Source organism: Piliocolobus tephrosceles, chromosome 11, assembly GCF_002776525.5.
Source record: "Piliocolobus tephrosceles isolate RC106 chromosome 11, ASM277652v3, whole genome shotgun sequence".
Taxonomy (NCBI): Eukaryota; Metazoa; Chordata; class Mammalia; order Primates; family Cercopithecidae; genus Piliocolobus; species Piliocolobus tephrosceles.
The window spans coordinates 124177794-124203004 of NC_045444.1; the positions used below are offsets into that span (position 1 = coordinate 124177794).

At 42.2% G+C, this 25211-nt stretch overlaps 1 protein-coding gene across 5 annotated transcripts in view; it reads left to right on the forward strand.

The window, feature by feature from the left end:
• The window catches only part of UBE2F (ubiquitin conjugating enzyme E2 F (putative)), a 75774-nt gene that overhangs the window by 32912 nt on the left and 17651 nt on the right, over positions 1-25211 (forward strand). For all 5 annotated transcript variants that reach the window (XM_023228793.2, XM_023228790.2, XM_023228792.2 and 2 more), the window contains one exon: positions 17965-18032. In XM_023228793.2, coding sequence (XP_023084561.1) covers positions 17965-18032 — 68 coding nt within the window. The remainder of the gene's footprint in view (positions 1-17964; positions 18033-25211) is intronic.

The window sequence follows — 25211 nt, forward strand, 5'->3', positions numbered from 1 at the left end:
GTGACAGATGATGTAGAGTATCTTTTCATGTATTTACCGGCCATTTATACATGATCCTTTCTGAAGTGCCCCAGTCTTTTGACCTAAAAACACTTTTTATTTTATGCTGTGGTCTGAATACAAGTCCTTTGTCAGATGCACAAGCTGTGAATATTTTCTCCCATTTTGTGACTTCTCTGCTCATTTTTTAAAATGCTGTCTTTTGTTGAGTAATTTTTTTTTTTTTTTTTTAGACAGAGTCTTGCTCTGTCACCCAGGCTGGAGTGCAGTGGTGCAACTTCACCTGACTGAAACCTCTGCCTCCTGGATTCTAATGATTCTCATGCCTCAGCCTCCTGAGTAGCTGGGGTTACAGGTGTGCACCACCACACCCAGCTAATTTTTGTAATTTTAGTAGAGACGGGGTTTTGCCCTGTTGGCCAGGATGGTCTCAAACTCTTGGCCTCAAGTAATTCATCCACTCTGGCCCCCAAAGTGCTGAGATTACTGGCGTGAGCCACATCTGGCTGAAATTTTCATTTTTATGATGTGCAGTTTATCAATTTTTAAAATAGTTTGTGCCTTTTATGTCCTGTCCAAGAAATTTTTGCTTACCCGAAGCTTATAAATATATGCTCCTATGTTTTTTTCCTAGAAGCTTTATGATTGTAGGTTTTATGTTAAGGTCCATCATCCATCTTGAGTTGATTTTTGTATACGGAGTAAGACAGAGGTTGAGATTTACTTTATCTATATAGATATCCAACTGTTTCAATGAAAGGACTTTCCTTTCTTCATTGAATTACCTTGATACCTTGATACCTTGACCAAAAAGCATTGACTGTATATGTGTACCTCTGCTTTTTGGACTTGATTCTGTTCCATTGATCAGTGTTTACCCTTAGGCCCATACCACACTGTTTTAATTGTTGTAGCTTTATATAGTACTTATTTGGAAATTCATAGTGTAAGTATTTTGATGTTATTCTTTTTTTTTTTTTTTTTTTTTTTTTTTTTTTGAGATGGACTCTTGCTCTGTCACCTAGGCTGTAGTACAGGGGCGCGATCTCAGCTCACTGCAACCTCCACCTCCCAGGTTCAAGTGATTCTCCTGCCTCAGCCTCCTGAGTAGCTGGGATTACAGGCACACACCACTACACCCAGCTAATTTTTGTATTTTTAGCAGAAACAGGTTTCACCATGTTGGCCAGACTGGTCTCAATCTCCTGACCTTGTGATCCACCCACCTTGGCCCCCCAAAGTGCTGGGATTGCAAGTGTGAGCCACTGTGCCCAGCCCAGAATATTCTTACTAGTCTACTAATACCTGTAAGACTTATATTGATGTCTCCTTTTTCATTACTGATACAATAATTTGTGGCTTCTCATTTTTCTTGATCATGTTAGCTAAAGGTTTATGCAGTTGATTTTTGCAAAGAACTGACTTTTTTCTCAATTGTTTGCCCATTTCATTTATTTCTACTCTTTGTTATTTCCTTCCTAATGCTTTGGTTTTGCTTTACTTTTTCTAGCTTCTTAAAGTAGAACCTAGATCATTGGTGTGTATATAGCTATTTTAGTGTTTTTAAAAGTAATGTTGATTGAGATATAGTTACATTCTTTTATTTAGTGTAATGTTTTTGAGTTTCACCCATGTTGTTAATCAGTATTCTGTATTTTGTATTGATGAGTTGTATTCTGTTGTATGGACGCATACCATTTTATTTACCCGTTCACCAGTGGATGAACCTTTGTGTTGTTTCCACTTTGGGGCTATTATTATACATGAAGCTGTTAAAGTATGTGCAGGTCCTCATTTGCCAGTGTGTTTTTATTTCTTCTGGATAAATACAAAGCAGTTGAATTACTGGGCCATGTGGTAAGAGTAAGTTTAACTTTATAAAACCACCACCATTAAGTTTTGCAAAGTTTTGCATTCCTACTAGCAATGAATGAGAATTCCAGTTACTCTATATTCCTACCAACAACTGGTATTGTCGTTCTTTTCAATTTTAGCCATTCTAGTAGGTGTATATCTCATTATAATTTTAACTTGCATTTCCCTAATAACCAGTGATGGTGATCTTATTGTTTGCTTGTTTGCTATCTGTGTATCTTCTTTGTTCAAGCGAGTCTTCAAATAGTTTGCCCACTTAAAAATATGATTGTCTTTTTTTTTTTTTTCAAGATCGAGTTTCACTCTCATTGCCCAGGCTGGAGCGCAGTGATGTAATCTCAGCTCACTGCAACCTCTGCCTCCTGGTTCAAGTGATTCTCCTGCCTCAGGCTCCTGAGTAGCTGGGATTACAGGCATGTGCCACCATGCCTGGCTAATTTTGTATTTTTAGTAGAGACAGGTTTTCTCCATGTTGGTCAGGCAGGTCTCGAACTCCCGACGTCAGGTGATCTGCCTGCCTCAGCTTCCCAAAGTGCTGGGATTACAGGCGTGAGCCACCACGCCCGGCCTGATTGTTTTATTAAGTTGTCAGCTTTCCTTACATACCTTGATATGAGTCCTTTATCAGATATGTGGTGTTTTTTTAAAGGGTTTTTATTGATATTACATATAGAAAAAATTCTGATTAGAGACCTCTATAGCTAGATTATAAATCTTATATAGTTATGTATGTATTTCTCTTTTTTTTTTTTTGAGACAGAGTCTTGCTCTTTCGCCCAGGCTGGAGTGCAGTGGCGCGATCTCCGCTCACTGCAAGCTCCACCTCCCGGGTTTATGCCATTCTCCTGCCTCAGCCTCCCAAGTAGCTGGGACTACAGGCACCTGTCACCGTGCCTGGCTAGGTTTTTGTATTTTTTTTTTTTTTAGTAGACACACGGGGTTTCACCATGTTAGCCAGGATGGTCTCAATCTCCTGACCTCATGATCCGCCCGTCTCGGCCTCCCAAAGTGCTGGGATTACAGGCTTGAGCCACCGCGCCCGGCCTGTGTTTCTCTAAATTTGTTTTAGAATGTATGTCATTAGATTATTGATGTTTTCTTATTTTGAAAATTTAATTTATAAAAACTCCCTGATACATGATAATAAATGTGCAGCTTACATTGAGTCATAAACATTTAATGGATTTATCTGCTATCCCCATCACTTTTGGTTTGTTTCAGAGCTTTGGAGCTATGGAAGGAGAAGTTTCTGAATGTGTAATAAAGGAATATCCCAAATTTTTTTTGTTTTTTTTTTTGGAGATGGAGTCTCGCTCTGTCGCCCAGGCTGGAGTGCAGTGGCCGGATCTCAGCTCACTGCAAGCTCCGCCTCCCGGGTTTACGCCATTCTCCTGCCTCAGCCTCCCGAGTAGCTGGGGCTACAGGTGCCTGCCACCTCGCCCGGCTAGTTTTTTTTGTATTTTTTAGTAGAGATGGGGTTTCACTGTGTTAGCCAGGATGGTCTTGATCTGACCTCGTGATCCGCCTGTCTCGGACTCCCAAAGTGCTGGGATTACAGGCTTGAGCCACCGTGCCCGGCCCCAATTTTTTTTTTTTTTTTTTTTTGAGACAGAATCTCGCTCTGTTGCCCAGGCTGGAGTACAGTGGCGCAATCTCAGCTCACTGCAACCTCTGCCTCCCAGGTTCAAGCGATTCTCCTGCTTCAGGCTTCCCAGTAGCTGGGATTACGGGCATGTGCCAGCACACCCAGCTAATTTTTATATTTTTAGTAGAGACGAGGTTTCACCATGTTGGCCAGGCTGGTCTCGAACTCCTGACCTCTGGTGATCTACCTGCCTCAGCCTCCCAAAGTGCTGGGATTATAGGCATGAGCCACCGCACCCAGCCGGAATATCCCAATCTTTAAGCAAAGAATTACAGTTGGTGAACCTGAAGCCCGAGTTCGTTCCACGCATGCACATTTTGTTTTTATTGTTTGAGATGGAATCTCACTCTATCACCCAGACTGGAGTGGAGTGGCGCGATCTTGACTCACTACAATCTGTGCCTCCTAGGTTCAAGCGATTCTTCTGCCTCAGCCTCCTGAGTAGCTGGGATTACATGTGTGTACCACCACGCCTGACTAATTTTTATTTTATTTATTTTTTTATTTTTAGTAGAGACAGGGTTTCCCCTGTTGGCCAGGCTGATCTCGAACTCCTGACCTCAAGTGATCCATCTGCCTTGGCTTCCCAATGTTTCGGAATTAAAGGCATGAGCCACCGTGCCTGGCTGACACATGAATGTTTTGGAACAACATTTAAATAGTCATGGACATGTAAGAAGATAAGGAAATGGAGCATAGCATAGCAATGGAGCAAGGCAATGGAGTAGTCCTATTGCCTTGACCAACATCCTGACCATGTAGTAGTTTACATGTAGTTTATTGTTAATATGTAAAGGTTTCAGACACATAAAATTTATACTCTCATCCCTGGTTCTTTCTAGCTTGATTTTTAGTTTTAGTATGGAAATAACCATTATAAGGGGGATAAAGTTGAAGAAGCACAAGTATTTTTTTGTTTTTTTGTTTTGTGGAATCTTTTCTTTCAAATAATCTTAAAAATACAGATACCAATTTTCTTGTGATGTAGAATAGAAATGTGATGTGAGCTCTTAAAATGTCAGTTATCTGCCAAAGCATTCTCTTAACTTTCATCAGGAAAACATTCACTGCTGTCTCCTTGCCCCTTCCAAGAATTTGGCTGGTGTGATGCTTCTTTGCTTACTGTGCCTACTGAGTAGGCCACCCCATCGTCTGATACAGAGACACCTGATCTGTTCTCACGCTGGTCTGTCCCCTGCCTTAAACATAACTCCAAGTCATATTCTCTCGTGGGATGCTCAGGCTTCCTGAAGCGAGTATGATAGGAATTGTTGTAAAAACCGTTCACTTCCATGGGCAAAAATAGATTCTGGTGGTCTCCAGTAAAAATGTATATAGTGTGTATAAAATCTCCAAAAATGACATAGTTTTTAAATCTTAAGTTTTTTGGCATTTAAAAAATTACCACCACTCTTTAAGTTTCCTGTTCCACCTGATGGTGTCTTTTATGTGGCACAGGCTTTTTATCTTTTTTAAGAATCATGTTTAGTGAGCTATAATTTACATACAGTAAGTTTACCATTCTTAGGTAGACAGCTCTCTGCCTTTTGACAGACCTACTCAGTCACATAACCACCACTGCAATTAAAATACAGAAAGTTTCCATCACCTCAGAAAGTTCCCTCGATCCCCTTTGTAGATCTCCTCTCCATCCCCAGCCCCTGGCAGTCATCAACCTGATTTCTTTCCCTATACTTTTCCCTTTACCAGGATATTATTTAAATGAACCCAAACAGTATGCAACATTTTGTATGTGGCTTCTCCCACTTAGCGTAATGCTTTTGACATTCATCCATGTTGTTGCATGTATTGTTATTTCAGTTGTATGGATGTACCACAGTTTGATTATCCATTTATCAAATGGCAGACATTTGAGTTGCTCTCAGTTTTCTTAAATTATAAGAAACTACAAAATTGTTTTTTTCAAGTAGCTGTACTATTTTGCATTCCCACCAGCGCTGTATGAAAATTCTAATTGCTCTGTATTTTCACCAGCATTTAGTTTAAAAAACTTTACTCATGGTAATGGTTACATAGTGGTATTTAATTGTGGTATTAGTTTGCATAGAATGACTATCTCTTTTTTGGAGATGCATCTGCTCAACTGTTTTGCTCATTTAAAAAAAAAATAAGTTTTTTTTTCTTATTGTGGAATTGTAAGAGTTCTTTACCCTAGATATGTCTTTTATCAGATGTGTTTTCTAAATGTTTTTTCCTAGTCTGTGGCTCGTCTTTATTTCCTTAATACTGTCTTTTAAAGACCATGTATTTTAAATTCATTTGGGGATATCCAACTTATGATTTTTTTCTTTGTGGTAATGTTGTAGGCAGGATAATGGCTCTAAAAGATGTCTATGTCTTAATTCCTGGAACCTGTTGAATATGTTATGTTACATGGCAAAAGGGAATTAGAGTTACAGATAAATTAAGGTTGCTAGTCATCTGATCTTAAGGCAGGGAGATTGTCCTGGAGTTTCTAGGTGGACCCAATGTAATTACACGGATCCTTAAAGTGGAAAGGGAGAGAGAAGCAGTTAGAGCCAGAGAAGGTGATGTGACAGTGGAAGCAGGAAGCAGGTGAGGTGATGCACTGGCAGAAAGACTTACCTGCCACGGCTGCCTCTGGAGATGGAGGAAGGGCCCATGACCCCTGGTTGTGGGCAGCTTCTGACTGCTGGTAGTACAAGGAGACAGCCTTTTTTGGGGCATCCAGAAAGGAGTGCCCCCTTGCCAACTTCATGATCTTAGCTCAGTGGGACCCATTTTGGTATTCTGGCCTCCAGAAGATAATAAATTTGTATTGTTCAAGGCACAGAGTTTGTGAAAATTTATTATAGCAGCAATGCAAAACTAGTAAGAATAGTTTGTGTTTGTTGTGTCCTAAGAAATCTTTGTCTAAGAAATACAAAGATTTTCTCTTATTGTTAAAATTATTTTATTTTTTTGAGACAGGGTCTTGCTCTGTTGCCCCAGCTGGAATGTGGTGGCACGATCATGGCTCACTGTAACCTCCACCTCCTGGGCTCAAGTTATCCTTTCGCCTCCGTCTCCTGAGGTAGCTGGGTACATGGGAACATGCTACCACACCTGGCTGATTTTTTTAATTTTTTGTAGAGACAGGGTTTCGCCATGTTGCGCAAGCTAGTCTTGAACTCCTGGGCTCAAGCGATCAGCCCACTTTGGCCTCCCAAAGTGCTGGGATTACAGGCAGGAGCCACCATGCCTGACTTTATTTTTTTTAAAGCAGAGGTTTTATAGCTCTAGGTTTTAGTTAGGTATGTGATCCAGTTTGAGTTAATTTTCACATATTATACAAGAGAAGAGTGTAGTTTCTGTTATTTTGCTATCTCTTTTTGCATTGTTCATTTCTAGCACCATTTGTTGAAAAGGGTTTTTCACATTGACTTACCTTGGCACCTTTGTTGACATTACATGACTATATGTGTGTGGGCCTATTTCTGGACTCTGTTCCATTCCATTGTTCTGTATGTCGACACTTGTACAAATACCACTGCTTGATTATTATGTCTTTATAGTAAGTCTTGAAATCCCATCATGTGACCTCTGACTCCTTCAGCACTTTTCTACTTTTTCAAAATTATTTTGGTAATTTTTGTTCCTTTACTTTTCCACATACACTTTAGAATCAGCCTGTCAAATTTGGCAAAAAACTTGCTGAGATTTTAATTAGGACTACATTGACTCTAATGTAAATCAATTTGGGGAGAATTGCTGTGTTCATTTATTTGCATTGCTATAAAGAAATACCTGAGGCCAGGTAATTTGTAAAGAAAAGAGGCTAATTTTGGCTTATGGCTGTGTAGGAAGTATGGTGCTGGCATCTGCCTCTAGTGAGGGCATCGGGAAGCTTATAATCCTAGTGGAAGGCAAAGTGGAGCTAGCTTGTCACATGGTGAGAGAGGGAGCAGAAGAGAGGCAGACGCTTTCAAACAACCAACTCTTGCATGAACTAACAGTAAGAACTCACTAATTACCATGGCACTGAGCCATTCATAAAGGATCTGCCCCCATCACCCAGATACCTCCCACCAGGCCCCACCTCAAACATTGGGCATCACATTTCAACATGAGATTTGGAGGGGACACACGTCCAAAGCATATAATTGTCATCTTAATTATCACATCTTCTAATCCATGAACGTGGTTTATATATCTATTTTGAGTTTTCTGTTGCTAGTACTTACAAATAACAGCTGATTTTCGTATAGTGACCTTGTGTCCTACAACCTTGATAAACCTGCTTTTCATGGTAGTAGTTGTATTGTGGATTCTGTAGACTTTTCTATGTAAACTATCGTGCCATCTGTGCATAAAGACAATTTTATCTCTCCCTTTCAGTCTGTATCCTTCTGTTTCCTCTTCTTGCCTTGTTTTCTTGTCTAAGACTTCCAGTACAATCGTGTATAGAAGTGGTTAGAGGGACATCCTTGGCTTGTTCCTTTTTTTTCTTCTCCTGAGAACAAGTTTCGCTCTTGTTGCCAGGCTGGAGTACAATGGCGCAATCTCGGGTCACCACAACCTCCGCCTCCCAGGTTGAAGCAATTCTCCTGCGAGTAGCTGGGATTACAGGCATGCACCACCACAACCAGCTAATTTTTGTATTTTTAGTAGAGATGAGGTTTCACCACGTTGGTCAGGCTGGTCTCGAACTCCCAACCTCAGGTGATCCGCCCGCCTCTGCCTCCCAAAGTGCTGGGATTACAGGCGTGACCTGACCCACTGCACCCAGCCGGCTTGTTTCTAATCTTATGGGGATGCTATTCAGTCTTTCATCATTACGTGTATGGTTTGCTGTAGGGTTTTTGTTTTTTTTTTTTTGAGATGGAGTCTTGCTCTATCGCCCAGGCTGGAGTGCAGTGGTGTGATCTCGCTCACTGCATTCTCTGCCTCCCGGGTTCAGGTGATTCGTGTGCCTCAGCTTCCTGAGTAGCTGGGACTACAGGTACCCACCACCATGCCCAGCTAATTTTTATATTTTTAGTAGATATGGCATTTCACCATGTTGGCCAGGCTGGTCTTGAACTTCTGACCTCAGGTAATCTGCCTGCCTTGGTCTCCCAAAGTACTGGAATTACAGGCATGAGCCACTGAGTCTGGCCTTGCTATAGGGTTTTTGCAGATGCCCTTTATCAGGTTGAGAAGTTCTTTTCTACTTCTCGTTTGCATATATATATGTGTATATATATATGTATTTTTTAAAATCATGAGTGGATGCTTTTTTTGCCCCAAACCAAAAATGGTCAATAATGAATGGATGCTTAATTTGCCAAATGCTTTTGCTACATCTACTGAGGTGATCATAATGGTTTTTCTATTTTGGTCTGTTGATAAGGTAAATTACATTGATAGATTATTTTTCAAATGTTGAACCAGAGCTGCATTTGTGAGATAAACCATAATTCATCATGTATTATGTGTTAATGGTTTCATATATCGCTCAGTTTGATATATTAGTATTTTATTAAGAATTTTTACAAATTCTTACCTGTCTGTGAGGGATATTTGTAATTTTTTTTTATAATGAGTTGCCTAATTTTGCTGTCAAGGTAATGTATTCTGGTCTTTGAATGGGGAGGTGTTCTAGTCTCTGGAAGAGCTTATGTAGAATTAATATTAATTAGTTAATTAATTATTTTTTTAGATAAGGTCTTACTCTCTTGCCCAGGCTGAATTGCAGTGGCATGATCACGCTTCACTGCAGCCTCAACCTCCTGGGCTCAAGCAGTCCTCCCGTCTCAGGCTCCCAGGTAACTGGGACTACAGATGCCCACCATCTGTAGTGGGCAGATGCACTACCATGCCCAGCTAATTATTATTTGTAGAGACGGGGGGTCTCACTTTGTTGCCCAGGCTGGTCTTGAACCTTTGGGCTCAAGCGATCCTCCCAAAGTGCTGGGATTACAGGTGTGAACCACTGTGCCTGGCCTGTTAATTCTTTATTCAGTGGTAGAATTCACCAGTGAAGTCACCTGTCTCTGGAATTTTGTTTTGTTGTGGTAAGATTTTAAGTATAAACACATTTCTAATAGATAGAGGGCTGCCTAGGTTATTCTTGAGTGGGTTTCACTAATTTGTGTCCTTCAAGGGATTTGCTCATATCCTCTGCATTTTTCAATTTATTGATATAATGTTCTTAGTATCATCTTATCCTTTTAAGTTCTGTAGAGTCTGTGTTGTATCTCCTCTTTAATTACTGATATTGTAATTTTTTTTTTTTTTTTTTTTGAGACAGAGTCTTGCTCTGTCGCCCAGGCTGGAGTGCTGTGGCCGGATCTCAGCTCGCTGCAAGCTCCACCTCCCGGGTTCCCGCCATTCTCCTGCCTCAGCCTCCCGGGTAGCTGGGACTACAGGCGCCGCCACCTCGCCCGGCTAGTTTTTTTTGTAGTTTTTAGTAGAGACAGGGTTTCACCGTGTTAGCCAGGATGGTCTCGATCTCCTGACCTCGTGATCCGCCCGTCTCGGCCTCCCAAAATGCTGGGATTACAGGTTTGAGCCACCACGCCCGGCCTTGATATTGTAATTTTTGTCTTTTTTACCGTTGCAAAGAACCTACTTTTAGTTTCATTGATTTTGCTGTTATTTTTTGAATTTTGTTCATGTCTCTGTTATTTGCCTCCTCTTTATTTCCAGTTTAATTTGCTCTTTTTCTGATGTTTAAGATGGAAGTTTAGACAAACAGTAGTGTGTTTCCATTTCCCAGCCCAACCTTTATTCTATAGCTCACATTTGTTTCACTTTTACATATGTTGTAACCCAGAATATATTATCTGTGCTTTACACAGTCTATTTGAAAAATATATGTCTCCACATACTTAACATTTATGCCCCTCATTCCCTTTTGTAGATCTAGGTTTCTCTCTCTGTTATTTTCCTTCTGCCTAAAGAACATCCTTGAAGATTTTTCTGTAGTGCAGATTTGCTTGTGATGAATTCTGTCAGTGTTACTGAAGTTTGAATTCTTAAGTTGACAGTTTCAGCATTTTAAGATGTCATTCTACTGCCTTCTGTATTTTTTTCCTTAGAAGTTAGTAGTGGTTCTTTGTTCCACTTTATGCGATGTGCATTTTATTCTCTGGCTGCTTTTAAGATTTTCTCCTTATCACTGTTTTCAGCAGTTTGATTATAATGTGCTTTGAAGTGGTTTTTTCTTTTTTATCACGTTTGGGATTTATTAAGCTTTTTGGATCTGTGAGTTATAGTTTTCATCCAATCTAGAAATAATTTGGCCAACATTTCTTTAAATATTTTTTCTGTGATCCTTTTCTGGCACTCTAGTTCATATATATATCATATATGTCTTACATATAGATTACTTCTGCGTGTAAATTATACCTCCATTGGGTCACAAGGCTTTGTTCGCTTTTCTTTCTGTGCCTCATTTTGGATAATTTCTTTTTCTGCAATGTCTCATTTGCTGTTAAGCGCATCCAGTGAATTTTTCATTTCAGATACTGAATTTTCTAGCTGTTGACATTCCATTTGGTGCTTTCCCCCAACCGTCCATTTCTTTCTTCATTATGTTCATGTTTTCCTCTAAGTCTCAGCATCTCTATACAATAGCTGTCATTGTGTCTTTGTCTGCAGCCCTGCATCCCAGAGTCCTGCCTGCTCCCTGTGCCCATGTCTGTCCTGCCTCCTGCCTCCTGCCTCCACTCGCACTCACTCCCTCTTCTCCACCGTCTGTCTCTGTCTCTTCTCTTTCAACAGTCTGATTTGAGATGGATCAGAGCCTTTTAAGTTTAAAGTTTGCATAGGATATAACTTCCAGTGTGCTGTAAATACTGACATTTAAAAATGAAAATATTGTATTACTCTTTGAAATGTTTCCAGTATAGAATCTAAATACCACAGATATGCCCACCACCACAGATACGCCCATCATCACACTTTTTTTTTTTTTTTTGATGTGTATAAGCTCTACATCACTGGCTGGAAAACCTTTGCTACTTTTTCTCCTAGCACTCATGTTTTCATTCCACTTGTTCCCTCAAATTGCACCATAATGTAAACATTTTTATGCTTATAAGTATTTTATTTGTGATTTTTTTAATACTCTTCTGTAACTAGATATACAGGTAGATAGATAGATTGAGCTTTTTTTAATTATTATTTTTGAGACAGAGTCTTGCTCTATGGGCCAGGCTGGAGTACAGTGATGCAATCTCAGCTCACTGCAACCTCTGCCTCCCGAGTTCAAGTAATTCTCCTGCCTCAGCCTCCTGAGTAGCTGGGAGTACAGGTACCCGCCACTGTGCCTGGCTAATTTTTGTATTCTTAGTATAGACGGGTTTCACCATGTTGGCCAGTCTGGTCTCGGACTCTTGACCTTGTGATCCATGGGCCTCAGCCTCCCAAAGTGCTGGGATTATAGACGTGAGCCACCGCGCACAGCCCAGAACTCACTATTTGAAAAGTTCCTGTAACTAAGACTCTTAAGTGTTAAACATTTGCTTTTGAACGATTGTTGCAGTTGTTATTTGTACAGGCTCTGCTTCTGGTTTTTATTCCCTGTCCTGGCTGCCTATCCTTTGCCTCATCTCCCAGCCCCTCGAAGTGAGGGAGCCTCAAGGCTTTATCCTGTCTTTGGACCTGTATAGTCAGTTCCCTGGTGTCCTGGTTATCTTGTGACAGAATGCTTTTATACCCCGAATGGCTCCCAAGCTGCCCTCTCTGTCCAACCTCTCCTAGCACTCAAGAATGATCTGTCAGCTGCCCACTCAACGCCTCCACTGGGATGCCAACTTGAAATCTCAAGTTAATGTGTCTGATTTGAACTTCACACAGTTGTGCCCTCTGCAGTCCTTTTATCTTCATGGTAACAACTCTGCCTTTTCCATTGCAAGGTCAAAGATCTTCTTTGACTCCTCCTCTCCTCCCCCCATGCCTAATCTGTCAGCAGATTCTGGTGTTGCTGCCTTCAAAATCTGTCCACTTCATCTGCTCCCACCCTGATCCTCACCATTACCATCTCTCACCTGGATGATTACAACAGATACCCGCAACTGGGCTCCTGCTCTGTGATCCGTTTATATGCTCCTGTCCCTCCCCTACTGAGACCCCTTTCATGGCCCCATCTCACTCTAAATCAGAGCCAGCTACATGCAGGGGTCTGCAGGGCCCAATACCCTTTGCATCTGCTCCCTCTTTGGGCTCAGATCCTCTTCCCCCACCTCACTCTCTGACTACACTGGCTTCTGCACGGTTCATGGAACATACTAGGCCTCTTACTGTACCCACCCTGTTTCATCTACATGGAGTGTCCTTCACCCCAGTACTCTCCTCCTTCAAGTCATCATTTTCTCTGACCTTCCTGCTTAAAATTGTAGCCTCTCCCCACTTTCTACTCCTTCTGTTATGTAATTTATGTATTTTCTCTCCCTTCCACTAGAATATACGCTTCATAAGGGCGGGAATTATCTCTTATTGATGTGTCTCCAGGGCATAGAACTGTGTGTGGCACATAGTGGGCACTCATCAACTATTTGTGTAATGAATAATGAATTTAAGCAAATTCTGATGATAATTAAACATAAAATAACATTTCACCTGCAGTGTATCTCTAAAAATGATGATGGGGTTACTGTTAGCATTTTCCGTGATTAAATTGATGCATTGGTAAATGAATATTATTTTATGCTAGAAACAAAGGTCCAATACCAGATTTCTTCCATCATTTTGTCTTTATAGATATAAACACTCAGGACTTCTTGTTCATATAAATAAGTAGATGGGGATGGAAGTTGTCATGTTATGGCTGTGCCATTTTGTCTTTGGACTTCCAAGTTAAAGGCCAAATATCATAAAGTTGTTTTCTTTTTTTTTTTGAGACAGGGTCTCACTCTGTTGCCCAGGCTGGAGTGAAGTGGTGCAGTCATGGCTCACTGCAGCCTCAAATTTCCAGGTTCAAGCAATCCTCTCACCTCAGCTTCCCAAGTAGCTGGGACTGCAGGTGCATACCACCACACCCAGCTAATTTTTCTTTTTTTTGTGGAGATGGGGTTTAGCCATGTTGCTCAGGCTGGTCTCGAACTCTTAAGCTCAAGCAAGCCACCTGCCTTGGCCTCCCAAAGTGCTGGGATTACAGGCATGAGCCACCTTGCCCGTCCTCATGTAAAGTATTTTCGTGATTTTTCCGCTGACTATTAGATTAGATTCCTTCTTCCATTTTGTTGAAAGTAGAGAATTGGAAGCCCCTGACTTGGAGAAGACTTTGTCACTCAGTCATTGGAATCCTTTGCTTCAGTTTCTGAAATGTCCACCAGAATCACTTTACCAATCCCTGTCAGCTGCAGGGACATCATAATGCTTTTCTACCCTGAATAGTTCATCTATCACCCCTCACTTGAGAGCAGCTTTGCAGGCTTTTGTTGGAAATGCTGAGGAAGAGTTGAGAAAAACAGCAGTATTATTAATTTCAGCATACTAATATGTATACCAGTGTAGTATTTTAAAAATCTTATTACATTCTTCCTATTTTCACCCAAAACTTGGAGCTCCAGATTTAGCCCTTTCAGTTTATCAAAACAATCTGCCATATACGTTAATTGTCAAACTAGTCAGCGAAATCAGACTCTTTGTCTCAGGCAAAAGTCTTACTTCATTTTCATTCTAACAACATGCCTCTGACAGCCATCTCACTCTGAGCTCCTGTTCCTAGTTAGATGGGTGAGGCATGGAGCCAGTGCCCTGGGTAGAGGAAGGCACCATGGCTGTTGGTTCTTGGCATCCTCTTTGCTTGGCTCTCAAAGGGGTGATGCCTGCTTTTACAGTGATTTAGGGTTTGAAGTTACTAGATGAAGTTTTCATCATCCATGCCATCAGACTCCACAATGTCTGAACCCAAGACACTTCAGCATGAACCAGGACATACTATTTATAATACCATGCTTTGTCCTTTACAGAAATGGGTATAGGCCAGGCGTGGTGGCTCATGCCTGTAATCCCAACACTTTGGGGAGGCCAAGATGGGCAGATCACTTGTGGTCAGGAGTTTGAAACCAGCCTGGGCAGCATGGTGAGACCCCATCTCTACAAAAAATTATCTGGGCGTGGTGGTGCACACCTGTAGTCCCAGCTACTTGGGTGGTTGAGGTGGGAAGATCACCTGAGTCCTGGAGCTCGAGACTACAGTGAGCTGTGCATCCCAGTCTGAGCAGTGGAATGAGACGCTGTCTCAGAAATAAATAATTTTTAAAAAGAAAGAAATGGGTACAGATAGGGAAAAGCAAATGGAGACGCAGACCCTACCTTAATGCGTCGCTTTGAGGTGGCTTTACCGTTATTAGTGTGTCACGGGTACTTTTGTCCCCTGGGAATGTCCCCTCCTCGAGGCAGTTCATTGTAGTACAAGGGGAGATGGGAGGTAGGCCTTTTTTGCAGGGAGGAAGAAGGTTGTAAAAGAGGAGGTGGGATGGAGAACTGGCATGACTCCTTGGCCTCAAGGGTGTTGTCCACAGATTTGTTACCAGACAGAGCATATGTGGATGTTGGCCATCTAGAATCTAGAAGTGGATTCTGTCACAGTGATTTATGCCGACATACCCCTTCAAAAAGTTTGTTTTCCCAGGGCTCCCAGTAGTCTTGATGACACCGGAGTATGGTTCCTCAAAGGTAGTGGGGAGTGGGCTCTAAAGCACAAGGAAAGAGGAGGATAATTCCTCTAATTGTAACAGTGGGGCAGGGGCCAGGCTGGCTGATTGAGAGCTAAGTGCCAGGAACTTCCCTCAGTTGCATTCCATTATTGTGTTTTAAAACCTAGTTGTCTGAGAAGTACAATGTTTTCAGCCCCAGCAGCCGTGGACAATAGTAACATATAATTGGCCCGTCCTGGACTTGTATACTGTGCTCTGGGCCACGGTACACGTGTAGTTACAGACATACTCAGTGAGTCCTCTACCTGCCAGCTCTGGAAGTAAGCAGGCCTTCCCTGAACCATCTCCACCTTGGGCCAGGCACTCCCAGAGCCAGGTGCAGAAGGTGAATCAGAACTCTTAAGCTGGGGACATCATGAAGGAAACCTTGTAAATAAGAGATGCTTTTGGCGTTTCATCACACCAGTCTGCTCCCAAGCTGCTTTTTAAGTTGGGCTGTGGAATTTCTAGGCAAATTCAATAATAAATAAGCAGCTTTGGATCAGGTCTCAAAGCTGTGCAACTTCAAAGAGGGAAAAAGAAGTACTGATGCAGAAGCAGATCATTTTCCTGAGAGAGATTTGTTTCATGAAAGAGAAAAAAATAGAACAGTCTGTTCTCACTTTTTAATGAGTTAAGAGAAGATACAATCCTAATAATTATTAAGTAAGAACTCGACTGGAGCAGAGGGAATAAGGTAAAGTGATAATCGTTTTAGACCAAATAATATATTTGAAAGTGGTAGGTAAGAGTTGAAACTCTGTAATCCATGATGGAAAGCCAACTAGAGAAAAAACATAGCATGGCAGGATGGAATGGCCAGAGCACAGCCATGTCCAAGGTGTCTCACATGGGTAGTAATCATTCCTAAGGAAAAGGACAGCACAGTGCAGCAGCAACGTCCAAAAGCTGTGGTAACAGGTCACAGAGTGGACTGCATGGTTTGTAACGTTAAGCTTGACATTGGATTTCTGTGTCGTGCTACAGTGGTCAATATCAGAATACGTGTAAGACACCAACATCCATACATGCTTTGACGAACAAGGATATATACTCTGAGTATTTTATACCTAAGATGCCACTTATTTGAAAAGTTCTTATATCTGGAGTTAAAAATTTCCCCAAACAAATGTCTTTGCCAAAGACTTTATACTGCCAGTCACAAATCCAAGTGTGTTTATAAAACTTAGAAATACGTATCTCAAAGAAGTGGAGGAAGGCTAGAATAATAAATGCCGTTGGGATGAGTAAGCAACCAGTTAGGAAAAAAATACGACCTTAGTCTGTAATCAGTTGATGAATGAATGAGCTGATTACATGTAATCTATGAAACCATTAAATTACTAAAAGAAAATATAAGAGGGTATTGATATAATCTTCGTTGGGAAAAGCCTTTTTTAAGCATGACACCAAAGACAGAAACCCTAAAGAAAGATTAGCTTCTTAAAAATGGAAAACTAGTGTTCAGAAACCACAAAATCAAAATACAAACAGCAGCCTAAGAAAAATTGCTTGTAACATATAAAAAGCAAAGACTAATTTTCTTAAGAGATTTTTATATTAATAATTAAAAGACGAATACCTCAGTAATAAAAGGAGAGTTTCAGAACATTGATCATTCAATTCTTAAAAGAAAAAACATAAATGACAAGTAATAATATAAATTTTAGCCTCACTGGTATTCATCAGAGAATGTAAAATAAAAGAGAACTAGTATTTCTCTTCTATCAGATTGGCAAAGAAAAAAAATGTCAGGGTCCAGGTAATGCCAGTTTTAACTGATAGATGACATAAATGTTGATACAGTCTCAACTCTTAAGGAATGGAATTTTTTTTAATATTGATTTGTTTGAGGCTAATAACTTGCTGTTATGCACTCATTTCATATAAAAAATTGAGAAAAGTGGTAAGATGTAATATTGCTGGTTTGTTCATGATAAATATTTTAGGAGAAGTTGAATTTTAATTTTAAAATGGTGCTAATTCTGTCAAATTTGAAAATCGAGAATAATTTAATTTCTAGTGACTTTTCAAGCTCATTCATGCTGGAGTGCCCTCTGCTGGCACCAGCAGCCATTTAGTGACCTCTGGCTGGGTACCATATGAGGAGAGGGACTGCCCTGTGGGGTCTACAGGGTGTGGGGGGCAGGATAAAGAGGGAGTGGGGGTACACAGCATGTGGATGGCAATGTCAGTGATGCTCAGACCCTGGGCATCCTCCTTTGTGCCTACCAGCCCGCATTTCCAGAAGGTCTGCTCTGTTCTGAAGGCTGTGCCAAGCAATCACTGAGGCAGTGATCTTTCAGGTCCACTGCTGTGTCCCCAAGGCCTAGAACCATGCCCAGCAGAGGGTAGTTGCTCAGTAAGGGTTTGTTGGTCACTGTTAGTCTTGTGTCCTCCAATTGACATTCTGTTGGGGAGACCAGCAGTAAGCAGATAAAGATTCACTTAAGGCACGAGATGTGTTCAGAGGGTAGGTTCCAGGAAGATGGTAGGATGCAAGGAGGCAAGGCAGATGGCCCCAGAAGGATGTCCCTTCCCTTCCCTGAGGGTGTGCTTGGCTCCATGAGAAGACAGCAGGCGGGTGACAGCATGGAGCCCATTTCTGTTCAGGCGGGGGCATGACTTCCACCAGTGTGTGTGCATTTGGTAATGGAACCGAGGAACTCTGCAGGCCTGTTTTTAAACTCCTGATTCTCTGTATTTGCCATATCCTAACAGAGTGTTTGCTTTTTGTTTCCTTTTTTTTTTAATTTAAAGGATTTTTTTGTTTTGTTTTGTGTTTTTTGATAGATGAGGGTTACTACCAGGGTGGAAAATTTCAGTTTGAAACTGAAGTTCCCGATGCGTACAACATGGTGGTGAGTAGCCTGCGTTGAGCCTGTTGTTTTACTTCTCGGGCGGGGCTGCCTGTGGTTGTGGCCCGCCACTGGCACAGGGCCCTAGCACTCCTCTCTGCGTGTGTCCATGTGTGACTGAGTACTCACTTCAGTATTTTTGTGATGAATGTCACTCATCAGCAGTATTTAGAGTGTTAGTAGAGAATTTGTTTATTCAACAAATACTTATGAGTACTATGTGCCAGGCAGCCTGCCTGTGTATTTTCTATAACTCTTATCTGTTACAGTCTGGCACTGAAGAAAAAAAGCATTGTAGTTTTGTTCATGGTATGACACAAAAATTCCAGAAGTCTATAAAATGTGTATTTTAGAATTTCAGAGAACGGTGACTTGTAGTTTAAACTATAAGTAATTTATACCTATAGTTTCATGTTAATCCCTCAAAGATCCTTTTAGGTGATGATTATACCAAATACCATTACATTATGTCTTTGCTTTGGTGGAACTTGCAGACCAATTAGGAGAGATAAAGTGTAGAAAGTTGATAAAGTGATAAAAATGGTAAGTAGAGGACAGTAGAGATACTGATCAATGATAGGAAACTAGTTTTTGAGAATTCAGAGAAGGGAAAGTAATGATCACTTTGGAAAGTGGTCAGGGCTAGTTAAGCTTTTAGGGGGAAATCTAATTGGAGTCACCCTGATGTGGCCCAGAACCAGGAGAGGGTGCTGTAGGTGACATGGAAATGTGAACTGTGGTGACAGGTGTGGACATGAGAACTTGCAGCCTGCAGAAGGCGGATGGGCCAGGTCAACTCGAGTGAAGAATTGGAGTTGGGGAAGAATAGAGGAAAAAATGAGAAAATTCAGATGTGTGGGTTTGGTTGGGCATTTTCGATTTGGCAGTGACAAACCACTGGAGATTCTGAATAATTCCACACTCCTGAGTTGGGGTATTAGAGGAGGTGTGGCTGTGCCTTAGAGACGGGTGTGATGTGTCTAGGCCCAAACTGCCAGGAGTTGGCATACGGGCAGTTCAGTGTGCTTGTTTTATTGGCGTGCACCGTGGATATGTTTTCCTCCTCATGTGTTCTAACTAACCCTCTTGGCCCATCCAGTAGGAAAGCACAAGCTGATGGTGCTGCCAGAGAAAAGGAAGCCTCACTCCCATCATGAGGATGTGGGCATTTGGGACACTGTGCCTGTGACTTCGCTTGTGGGAAGTGTGCTCCCGCTGCCTGACGAGTGGAGTTGCCCTGACCCCAGCCACAGGGCTCCATTCAGTGGCTGCAACACTTGTTTGAGAAGCCAAAGCTTCATCTATGGAAGATGACTTTTTACCAGACTACTCCATTTAGGGTTCTTTTTGAAATGTAATTTTTGGGGATGGGGAAGAGTAGGCAGTCCAAGTAATTTTTTAATTTGTAGACAAAGACAGGAAAATACACATTTCCAGTCTTTGTCCATCCACCACCTGCTGAGACTTTCCATTCTTCCCAAACCACACTGAGAAACCTGGTGACGGAGCACTGCACCGTGTCCAGTGCGAGGTGGTTTCAGAGGCTTGGTTTCAGTACAGATGTTTAGAATTTGGGGACTCTTTGATGGTTTCTGGAAACAAGCAGGCATACAGTATCTAAAATTCTATATTTAGATTTGCCTGTAAATACTTACGACATACCGTTCTGGATGTCATAGCAGGGAGTTAAGTGTAAGCTGATAAACTTTCCAGATAAGTCATGAGGCATCAGAGAACCATTGTTTCAGGTATATCTGGCATCATCTAGTAGCAGAGCTCCTTGTTTTCACTATAGGAAGAAAGTAAACTAAGAGAAAATGCCAGGTAAGGAATGGGCGTGATTGAGAGTCTCTGTGTGCCAGGTGTCTTCACTCACTTTACGTTATTCCATTCTTCTGATAGTTCTGTGGGTGGGTGGGTGGGTGGGTGGTTGGTTGGTTGGTTGGTTGGTTTAGTTTGTTATCTGAGACGGATCTGGAGTGCAGTGGTGTGATCTCAGCTCACTGCAACCTTCACCTCCTGGATTCAAGCGATCCTCCTCCTCCTCCTGGGTTCAAGCAGTTCTCCTGCACTAGCCTTCTGTCAGTGGATGATCTTAACATTGATATCTTTATACATTAGGAAGTTAGGGTTCTGAAAGCTAAAGTTAAAAATATTAGCTTTGCCAATGGAGACAGCTGAATTGTTGAAGTCACTTCATGTCCAGGGCTGCCCAGCTTTTAAGCATGTGCCCTTCCTACCACACCAGGTAGTGAGAAAATGTTTGTCATACTGTCTTGTCCCATTTGTGGCTTCAAGAAATAGGAAGGAAAATGGAATAAAGAATGACTTGAAAGCCACTGAGCCTTGAAGACTTGTTTCCCTTATTAGTTTGAGACTGGCACAGAGGTTGAGGTGGAGGATAAGGTTTTAATTTTCCCAGTGATTTTCCTGTCCTTCTCTCAGACCTGCTATTCCTCAGCCCTGCCCCCCGTTCCTCACTACCAGTCCCCATGGGAAAACATCATCCTGTGCAGCCTTTCTGAAGTTTGGTGTGCTGTGTTTGACCTTTAGCTCTGTAATGATGATCTTACATTTTTCTATTTCCACTGCTGTCTCTTTTGGAAGTTTCGTATATGATGGGCTGGTCAGATTTCATCAGGAATAAAACCCCATGTTCTCAAACCCAGAAGTACCGAGAGCAGCTGGTGGCTCTGCATGAACCATGTTCCTACTCTGCTTCTGTAGGGTCCTTTCCTCTCCTTCTCCCCAGCCTTTCCTTCCTGTCCCACCAGCCTTTTTTTTTTTTTTTTTTTTTATGAGGCAGAGTTTCGCTCTTGTCACCCAAGCTGGAGTGCAGTGGCGTGATCTCGGCTCACTGCAACCTCCACCTCCTGGATTCAAGCGATTGTCCTGCCTCAGCCTCCCGAGTAGCTGGGATTACAGGTGTCCACCACTACGCCCAGCTAATTTTTGTAGTTTTAGTAGAGATGGGGTTTCACCATGTTGGCTGGGTTGGTGTTGAACTCCTGACCTCGAGTGATCTGCCAGCCTTGGCCTCCCATAGTGCTGGGATTGTAGGCGTGAGCCACTGCACCCGGCCTCCTGTCCCTTTCTCATGTTTTCTTCCTGTCTGCCTCTCATTCAGGCACGCGTGGGGCAACTTCCTTAGGGGCCAGCGTATATCACTGGTGTCCCCATCAGGGACCCTCCAGAAGATCATTAGGGTGCAGTACTTGGTTGAACACAAAAGTAGTTGCATTTGCCATGTTTATAATGAATCATTGTTTACAGACTCTCCCGAGCATCTCTTTCCCACTGGGCTGTGAGCCCTGAGGGAGTGCCAGCCATCTTGCCCACACTATTTCCAATGTGTAGCCTGTCATGCTAGGCAAAAAACACAGATTGTTCAGTGGTTGCCCCTCTCTCTGCCCCCCACAAACTTAACAGTGTAGAAAAGAGATGAAATAATTCAACCAGCATAGGGAGATCACATAGGCACAGGCATTCAGGACAGAGTGTGAGGGCACACTCTGAAGGCGCCATGTGGGTCAGTGAGAGCGGACACAGTGTCGGCCAGTGCGGAGCCTAGGGGTGCGCTGCGGCTTCTCAGAGTGCATCTGCTTCATTGCCATGACTGACTTGACACAATTTCTGTACTTCATAAGGACTTTTTTCCTAAGAGTTATAGTTCCTGCAGTGAAGGTCTGTTAAGACTGTGAATGTGGAAAACCTTTAATAAAGTCGATCGTTATTTCAGAATAAATTTTTAAAAGAAAAATGTCTATTTGGAATCCCGCACCCCACCCAATATCCCAGCAGCTAAAATTCAAATTTTTTTGTGTTTTTGTCCCTTTGCCTCTGAAGTTTAACTCCCAGCCTAAAGCTTGCCTCGTAATTTGTCAATTTAGAAACTGGCCAAACGGATGTAGAGACATTGAGTGAGCTCCTACATTGTGCCAGGCTCCATGTCAGACACTGGAGGGCCAAGGATGGGAACTTGGTGGCCTTTTAAGAATTTCAGTCTCTGGGGAGACAGACGCTGACATGATAATGAGGAGCCCAGATGGTGATGTGGGCGACGGCTATTCCTCAGGCTGGTGGGGATGCCCGGAGGAGGAGCACATGACGTGGCCTGGGGATGTCTTGGAGGAGGAGAGAGCCTTAGCCCAGACCCTAGCTGGCCTGTGGTGTCACACAGCCCACAGGTGTGTCAGTCAGGACTGGTTGGAGGAAGCTATGTGCTGCAGCAGGAGAAAGGATTACTACTCTTTGTTCTTGGCTCTGGTTTCCTCCTGGAAGTGAAGACACCACGTCTCCTCACATGTTGTTGGCCAAATCAGATAACATGACCATGGCCAGCCCGGAGGGACCAAGGAAGGCCAGTGCTGCCGTGGGCCCTGGAGGAGGAGAACCAGAGACACTTGTTGAATAGCAGTGATGATGACCACAAGTGACACCTGAACTCCCACTCACCTTCTTCGTATGAAATTATCAGACTTTGTAGGGAATTGAGACAACACGGCCATGCAAAAATAGAATAATAATCACCCGTAATCTCTCCACCCAGAGATGATCACCATGACTCTCTAATGTCTGTTGCAGACAGTATAAATCCCACATACCAGTGGGGTGATGCTACACATAGTCTGGTAACTCAGGGCTTTCCCATCATAATATGATGGACGTACACATTCATGTCAGTCAATGCACGACTGCATCATCGTTAATAAGAGTACTTCCTTGTATGATGTGTCATTTAAACTAGTCCTTTATCATTGGTCACTGGCTGACCAACCTTTTGTAGTATAAAGTAGACTTTCTGTAAAGGGCTAAGCAATAAATATTTTAGGCTCTGTGGACCATATATGGTCTCTGTCCCATATTCTTTTTTGTTTTTTCAACAACCTTTTAGAAATGTGAAAACCAGTCTTTGACCATGTGAAAACAGTCCCAGCCTGGATTTGGTCTGTAGGCTGTGGTCTGCTGCCCCAGAATAAATAGGGCTGTGAGGTAAGTCTGGGGCATGCATCTTAATGTCTTCCGCCTCTTTCCTCTGGATCAGTTCCTAGACATGGCATTGTTGGTATTGAGTAATTGATGCTCCATTTTAAGGTTCTGGATAAATCCTATTAAATTACCTTCCAAAGAGGAATGTCAGTTGGCATCCTCACCATCAGTGTTTGAAAATTCCCTTTCCCTAAACACTTACCAAGGTAGAATGTTTGCCTTTTTGTTGTTGTTGTTGCCATTTTGGGAGGAAATGGTATCTCATTTAATATCCGGTTGTCTTTTTTTTTTTTTTTTTTTTTTGAGACAGAGTCTTGCTCTGTCCCCCAGGCTGGAGTCCAGTGGCCCAGTCTCAGCTCACTGTAACCTCTGTCTCTCGGGTTCAAGCAATTGCATTTTCATTTCTTAAGTCAGATGCTGAATAATATTTCCCACTAATTAGCTGTTTATATTTGTTATGAGCTGCTATTATGTCTTTTGCCCATGTTTCCATTGGGGATATTTGTTTTTCTTCTAGGTTTACTAGAGTCCTTACATGCAAAGTATGTGAAACTTTTTTCTTAGGTTTTTTAGCTATGCTATAAATTCTTTGTTTTGCATTTGCCATCTTTACAAGTTTTGTTTTTTTGTTTCATTGCTTGAGTTTTGTATGTTATGAAATGCTTAAAGCAGCCTTCAGACCCCAAGATGGTCATCTACATTTTCTTCCAGTCCTCCTATAATTCTCTTTTATGTTTAATTTTAATGCTTCTGGAACACTGTGTTTTTCCAAATGGGTGGCCAGTGGGCCACCAAATAACCCAGTTCTCTATTGGTTTGAAAGGCCAGATTTGTCATACATTAGACTCCTGGCAGGGTGAGTGATGGTGGCCATGCCAAGCACTGAGGGGAAATGTGGGAGGGCTGGGCATTGTTTGTCCAGCTGTGGGCCACTGGGGTTTGGGGGAAGGGGCTAGGGGCCTAATTCAGTTTGGAAAGTATGTGTGTGAGAAGCCAGGTGCAGAGTTTTGCCCTCTGTTCTGGAACCACAGTTAAGAGGACAGTTGACAAAAGTAGGTACCTGTGTTAACATCAAACCATGGAAGGTGTGAAGGGGACAGGAGGAAGGGCGAATACCCCCAAGCCTTTGGGAGATGTGGTAGCACCAGGCTGGGTGGTCATGTGTGAGGGCCTCCACAGAAGGGGCACCTGCTTGGGAGGGAGAGTGAGTTTGCCAATTTTCTAGGTTCCTGCAAAAACAGAGTTGGTGACTCAGCCTAGCACTAGACTGCCACCATCCAGTGACCCAGGCGGGGGCACACAGCCCTGCCCCTCATGGCAGTCTGACCTTCCCTCTGCAGCCCAAATGCCTCAGTGGAAGGGAAAGATGCAGTTGCTCCTTTCTATTAAATACATTCCCATTTATTTGTAGAAAAGCACAATGTGAAATTTATTTAAACTCATTCTGAACCTAAATTCTTTGTCCTCAGACACGTGGATTTACAGTCAGTTTAATCAGTTTTTTGGAATCTACTGATTTTGTGGTATTTTGAAATTAGAAACAATGCTCATTAGAGTGTCAAAAAAGTATTTTTGCTTTATACAAGTAAATAAAAAGATGAAACTATAAAAGTTTACTAGAAAGTTAAAGAGGATATTTGGATGGTGAAGTATTTTCTAAGTATGGCATCAAAGATAAAACTTTGATTACAAAAATAACCTCCTCAGAAAACATCATAAATAAAAATTAATAGCAGAGGATACCAGGGAAAATGTTACCCATTTCACAAAGAGTTGATTCCTTTTTGAGATGACCTTTCTGATGAGATCCTGTGATTTGACACTTCTGCATGTTAACCAAGGGGACCTAGCTGTGGGAAGTCCTGGAGAAGCGGCCCTCTCCCTCGCTGCAGGTTGTAGGGGTGGTGGGTGTCACGTCTTCTGAAGAACATGAGCAGTGTGTCAGAAGCTAGGGTTTCTGACCAGCAGATCCTCTTGCTGGGCTTCATCCTGAGGAAACATTTCATCCAGGATGAACCCTGCATTGATAGAGCGCGGTTGGGAGAAGAGGAAGCAACCTGAGGGCCCAGAGGTAGGGAAGTGCTTGTTAAACTCGGGCAGGTGTACCGTGGAAGGCAGGACACCGTCTGAAACGATGGCAGAAATAACGAAAACATACGTAGCACAGCTTTGTTCTGTAAAGAAAAATGAGTA